The 6,633-nt window shown below is 35.9% G+C and overlaps 1 protein-coding gene across 2 annotated transcripts in view; it reads left to right on the top strand.

Moving 5' to 3' along the window:
* Positions 1-6,633, top strand: part of NUP205 (nucleoporin 205) — a 60,012-nt gene that overhangs the window by 5,807 nt on the left and 47,572 nt on the right. Inside the window, exons 2-6 of one of the 2 annotated variants that reach the window (XM_019654814.1) lie at positions 1,089-1,233; positions 1,641-1,800; positions 2,239-2,467; positions 4,187-4,351; positions 5,729-5,904. In XM_019654814.1, coding sequence (XP_019510359.1) covers positions 1,657-1,800; positions 2,239-2,467; positions 4,187-4,351; positions 5,729-5,904 — 714 coding nt within the window. In that variant the 5' untranslated portion in view covers positions 1,089-1,233; positions 1,641-1,656. Of the gene's footprint in view, positions 1-1,088; positions 1,234-1,640; positions 1,801-2,238; positions 2,468-4,186; positions 4,352-5,728; positions 5,905-6,633 lie in introns of those variants that run through there. The other variant, XR_002125384.1, reaches the window with a different exon arrangement.

The raw sequence follows: 6,633 nt of genomic DNA, 5'->3' as shown, positions 1-6,633 counted from the left end.
CAATTGCAATGGAAAGTTATTGGCAGGACTTTAAGCAGAAGAATTACATAATCCAGAATATCTTTGAAATTATTTCTCTTCTATATAGAGAAAAGATAGACATTTCCATAAAATAAGCAATTCATTTTAATTAGAAGTGCCATGTGAAGGAACCATGTGGGCATTTTAACTGAAAGAAAGCGTATGTCTAAAGATATTGTGTGGCTGCCAAGACCCCTTTTGACCTAAGGCTGCATGCAAAGAAGTATGATGTTGAAAACAGCTAAGGTAGTTTTCCCATTCTGTGATGGAGATGCCAACTGGACATGCTTGAGTTTTGAGTTTGACTCAAAACTTTCATTTAACATTTATTCTGTGCATACCATGGGACAGGCACTGTGTTAAGATTTTGTGGATGTAAAGATGAATAAAAACTCAACTAGCATAAAGGAGCTCATAGTCTGGTAATTGAGAAACACATGGAAACAAATAATTATGACACCATTAAGTGTATTAATGCAAATTTGTGCAAGATTTAGTGATGGTTCAGAGGGCAGGGGATTAAGTTGACCTTGGGTTGTACAGGGAAGTCTTCACAGATATCAGGAGGTGTAAGGTAGGTGTTGAAAAATGAATAGGTATATGTTAAGTGGAATAGATTTGCAACCCAGGAGGACAAAAGGGCTTTCAGACGGAAGCAATTGCCTGTAGAGAGGTGGGAAGCAGTGAGATGAATCTGGGGAACAGGAGGGAGTGGAGTGAAGGAGTGATTGACTAGGGGCAAAAAGCCAGAGGAAATGAAACCTAAACTATAGGCAGGATACTTTCAAAAACACAAAGTGGAACTTTCTCAAAGGGATAAGGGCAAGTGAAGACAAAACATAAGGAAAGGCTACTTAATTTTCAGAGAAGACTGTAGGGGAAGAAACTTACAAATACTGTATTTGAAAGATTTCGTGTGAAAGAGAATAAAACAGTGGATGGATATTTGAAGTAGAGGACCCTTAGGGCCCCTTAAACCCTGACATTCTGTGATTTCTTTGGACATTGGTATAGTGATTTTAAGTAAACATTTATTGACTAAATGATTCCTCCACTTCTTTTTCCAGGAGAGCACCAACAGCCGCACTTTCCTGGACTCACCAGAGGACTAGTAGCTGTCCTTTTATATTGGGATGGAAAGCGATGCATTGCAAATTCCCTGAAAGCCTTGATACAGTCTAGACGAGGGAAGACATGGACCCTCGAACTCAGGTCTGTTGCTTCTTAGGATTTTAGGGGTTAATTAGAAAATTACTTGGTGAATTAATAATTTTAGACACAAAAATTTCTCCTTAATTTAAGTAATGTATGTAGCATAAATTAAGACATAAATAGTCCCTTATTCTGCCAAGAATGATACAGCAGTTTAAATGTAGTTTATTTTGTTTACAAATAAAAAATGATTCAGTAATTTATGGTTGGAAGCTTATGGAAACCGAATGATCTAGAAAGGATGAAAAGAACTAGGAAGCTACCTTATAATTCATCCTGGTTGTTTCCAGGAATGCAACATGATTGTTAAAAGAGTGTTTGCTATATCCATATGATGAGGAAGTATAAACATTACAACATTATTTACTGTTCATTATAACTTTTTCACTGATTTCTTTTCATTACAGTCCAGAGCTGGTTTCCATGACAACACGCTTTACAGATGAGCTGATGCAGCAAGGGCTGACTTATAAAGTCCTTACTCTGGTGTCACAGATTGACGTGAACAATGAGTTTGAGAAATTACAGCGTGAGAGAGGTTTGGGCAGCGAAAAACATCGCAAAGAGGCAAGGGTCCAACAGCATCAGTTCACGAGTGGTCCAATCTCAGGGGCAGAAAAGTCATGCCGATTAGAACATTCTTGTAGTGCAGGCATAGGAAAACTAATAATGCATATTAAAGTGAGTATGTAGGCAGCTGTGCCCACGAAGTAGACGTGCATTTGTTTTAGCTTTTTTCTAGTGTCTATGGGCCATTCTAGCTCTCTTTCTGGAATGAGCTCTTCAAGAAATTGCTTATCCCAAGCAGGACCTTGGAGTTTAAGAATGAGGAATTAACATTTGGGTTTGTTCAGAATTCCAGAGGTGAGATTGTGGGGCCCTTGTGGATTTAGGTACAGTTATTTAGTTAGCCTTTATGAAAAAAAAAGATCATTGACAGTTTGGAGTAAGACCAGGCTTCACTGTAATTTATTTATACTGATAATCGTACGTTTTTATTTCTAGGTTTCTGATCTCATCAAGGAGTGCAGGCAGTCTCTGGCAGAAAGCCTTTTTGCCTGGGCTTGCCAGTCACCTTTAGGCAAAGATGACACTCTGCTCCTTATTGGACATTTGGAAAGAGTGACAGTTGAGGCTAATGGCTCGTTGGATGCAGTGAACCTATCTCTTCTTATGGCGCTGTTGTACTGCTTCGACATCAGTTTTATAGAACAAAACACAGAGGAACGTGATGGTATCGGATTTTATACCTATTAATACATTTGTTTAAAAAAAACACTTAAAATTGTAGAGTTAATATTAAAGAAGGATGATATTTTAAGTATTAAAATAAAAAATTGTACATTTTTATTCCTTTGTGTGCATTTCATCCATATTTGAATATTTAGATATAAGATCACATTTTAAAAATAATTACAGTCCTCTTAGATGTTTCTGTTGTCCTTTGGGGTTTTGGAATAGGAAAGTGTTAAAGGTTATGTAATACATGTTCATGAGTTACACATGCCTAATTTACTTAATTGCTTGTTTTTTTTTTTTACTATTTATTCACATTTCAAACCTGTCATGAAAACATTCGAAGGGAGGATAACTATCATTTTTTAGTAATATGTCATCTACAACGTATAGTTTCTCTAAAGTAGATAAAAGTTTACTTGGTAACCACATACCAATTACTGCTTAGAACTGAGGATTGCAAAAATGATTCCCATAAAGGAAAGTTATTGCCATTGAATGTCATAGATATTTGTAATTACTCCAACAGTTATCCCTCGTCCAGTTTTGATTGTCTCATGTGCTTCTCTCATTAAGTATGTGAGTAGAATAGACATTTTTCACTCACCTTGGGTGACCATCCTTAGCTATTAGGAAAGGCTTATTTAAATCACAACTACCCCTCACCTCCAATCAAGGTGTCACGTAGTACTTTGTGTGTCACAGAAGCATACCTGTGCTCATATAGGAATGCTGCCAGGTAGTACATTGGTCAGCTTTCCTGTAGTGAATGAAATGAAGCACAGAATTAAGTAGGGGTCAGCAGTATTAATGGAAGTTGGTAAGCTGTGACTTTCAAAAGCTAAATGGAATGCCTGGGAAGTTTCATAGGCTAAGTTACAAAGGTTTTCTGCATTAGGTTGTAATTGTATTAATTTCAGGTGCTTGTAGTGATTAAATCACTTATAATTTCTGTTTGTTATTCTGTATATCTTTGCTTAATGGGAGAAGTGAATTATTAGTGAACGTGCAGTGTTAAAATTATTAGTGAGCGTACAGTGTTTTCAAAATATAGGAAATGAAGGAATATGTTCTTAAAGATTAGGAACCACTGAACTAATTATTTACAATATGACATCAAAAGGAAGTATAAGAAAATGAAGTAAAATAAATGAATTCTTAAGTGGTCAGTGGTATTTCCCATTATTTTGGTATTCAGAATCCTGAGATTATCTGAAGTATCAATAGTACAATTGAACTATAAATTGAAAATTCTTTGATTATCATTTGGCTATTTCATTTCTATTATAATCAGAGTAGATACTTGTTTGCAACTTGCATCTTTTGTTTTGGTCAGTTTTTGCTTGACATTTTACTTTCAGGCTATTAGTTTAAGATTCTCTTTTGCTCTTTGAGTGGCATTGATTTATATTTTAGAATTTATATACAGGAAACGAGTGAATCTTTAACTATTTTTCTAATTTATTTATAGTACACTTATAAAAGCCATTGCAAATAATGAAATTAAAATTTAGGATTATTGTCGATTTCTTTCATTTTTAGTTTGTGTACAATTTTTACAATAGTGTACTTTTTGGTTTGTCAAACATCGATGTGAATTAGTCATAATTCTTTGATGAGAATACTCTGATTTTCTGATTTTTAGACATTATTCTTATATATGAAAAGTGAGAATTTGTCTACTTTTTGGTATAGTGGTGTGTTTTTGTGTTTTTAGATATGATCCATCAACTTCCACTGTTGACAGAGAGACAATACATTGCCACAATTCACTCTCGCCTTCAAGACTCCCAGCCTTGGAAACTGCCTGGGTTGCAAGCCACTGTTAGACTCGCCTGGGCACTGGCACTGAGGGGCATATCTCAGCTACCTGATGTGACAGGTAAGTTGATTGTAGGTAATGTTACAAGAAGGAACATACCAACTTTAATGGTATTTTGGAAGGGGTGTTACCTTTGCCATATGTAAGCATGAGCATAGGAAGATATCTAGAGTTATATTCAAGTATAATATGGTGGAATACAGACCTTTTTTTCTCTTGTTCCCAAAAGAAATTACATGAAATATTATTTCTGTTTCTTAGAACCCAGGAAAATGCTCTTTTAGCTTCTGTTTTTCCTTCAGAGTTTAAAATTTGAAATGACAGTATCCAAATATTTCTTTTCATTAACTATTTCATTTTTTAACATCTTCTTGGTTTTGCTCACAAACTAATTTTTCACATAGTGTCAAATTAAAAACTAGTATTATTTTAAAATACAATATGTTAGAAAGGAGCTTTTAGGGTCCATCAAGAATGGATGTGGGATTTGGACTTTTAACACTTCGTTACCCACTGTAGCATATCCTGTCCTGCTGTTCACATTCATGTGATTACTGTGCTCAGATATTGGAGGACAGGAACAGGATGAGAACCATGCTTTCGTTGTAATTTGAAGTCCAGAGAGTTGTCACTTGTTTTTATGGTGAATCTGGAAAGGTTTTATTAAAGTTTACAATACTGTAAACTTTATTAAAATTTACAATCAAGTTTATTTTCTTTTGTTTTAAAAGTATCTTTTTGAGTTGTATGCTGAAATACAATACTTATGAGTGAAATGTTAAGTTGTCTGGAATTTGCTTCAATCTAATTTGGGTGGAGAGGGGAAATGCATGGAGATCCAGATGGAATAAGGTTGACCATATGGATAATACTGAAGCAAGGTGAGGGGTACGTGGAGGTTTGGTATTTTTTTTAGATAACTGCTTGAAATTTTCCAAATGAAAAGCTAAAAAATGTACAAGTAAAAAACAAGTTTGTTTTTAGGTTACGATTTTCTTTTTCAGTTTTTGCTGCTTGATTACCAAATTAGTGGAGTTACTTAGGTGGTCACGTTCAGGTTTTGGCCTCACTTACTGGCCATGAAAACTTTTTCTGAATAATCCAATTCATTTCATTGAGATTAAAGCCTTAGCATTATATTTATGTGTTAATGTTTTGATAAGAGCTCCGTGACTACATCGGCATTACATCCTATATCCCTGAAGTAATTTTTTATCACTCATGATATTACTGTGACGAGCATATTGCTTTCTAATGTACTTTTTCAGTAGTTCTTTGGGGTTTGTGAGTCCCTTAGAGTCATACTCAGTCTTGTTTTGTGCCTAGCACATGCTAGGAGGTTGAGCAATTTTGAAATATCAACAGCATATTATGAGATATTATAATCTAGTTTATTAACTTTTCCTCCATGTGCTGTTTTTCTAATCCTGTTTCTAGCTCTGGCTGAATTCACAGAAGCAGATGAAGCAATGGCAGAGCTTGCAGTTGCTGACAATGTTTTCCTGTTCCTCACTGAATCTGTAGTGGCGGCAGAAAACTTCTATCAGGAAGAATTTTACTGTCGTAGAATCCATAATCTCATTACAGATTTCCTTGCACTTATGCCAATGAAGGTAGGTAGAATAACGTAGAAAGAGTAAAAAGTAGTAGAAGAATTTTATAAAATAATTTAACACTGATCAATTAATGTTTTATTTTAGAAACTAATAAAATGCTTTATTGTACACTAAAATTTGACAGTAGTTGTGTTACAGCTTGTGAAGTTGTTGTCCTTTGATCTTAGTTGTGGAGGGCACAGCAAGCTCATCTCCAAGTCCAGTCATGCTGCTCAGCTCAAGGTGCTGTGTTCAGTCTTCAGTTTGTGGGCGGGCGCAGCCCACCATCTGGAACAGGCAACCTTGTTGTTAGGAGCATGTGCTCTCACCAGCTGAGCCATCCTGCCACCTATTGGCAGCTCAGCGGCAGCTCAGCTCTGGTGCAGCTCACTGGCCCATGTGGGAATCAAACCGGCGACCCTATTGCTCAGAGCTCGCACTCTTGAGCAAGCTCTTAACCAACTGAGCCACTCAGCTGACCCCTGTAATACTGTTTTGCAGTTCTGATATCATACCTTCTGAAAAAGAAGGCAAATGGGAAAAGTACCCAAATGGCAACAGACAATCAAGGAATGAAGTGTTTATTCATTATTTATTGAATGAAGTGTTTAAGTCTCTCCTGTTTCCGGATGCTATGCTAGGAGTTGTGAAGAAGACAAAAATAAGTAGGAGATTCATTTCCCTGCCAGCAAAGAATTTATAATGTAGTTGGAGAGATGTAGTTGGATACACAGAAAAATACAGGTA

The sequence above is a fragment of the Hipposideros armiger genome, unplaced genomic scaffold (genome assembly GCF_001890085.2).
Source record: "Hipposideros armiger isolate ML-2016 unplaced genomic scaffold, ASM189008v1 scaffold_231, whole genome shotgun sequence".
Classification (NCBI taxonomy): domain Eukaryota; kingdom Metazoa; phylum Chordata; class Mammalia; order Chiroptera; family Hipposideridae; genus Hipposideros; species Hipposideros armiger.
Note: the sequence above shows the minus strand (reverse complement) of the source record. Positions and strands in the feature narration are given on the sequence as shown.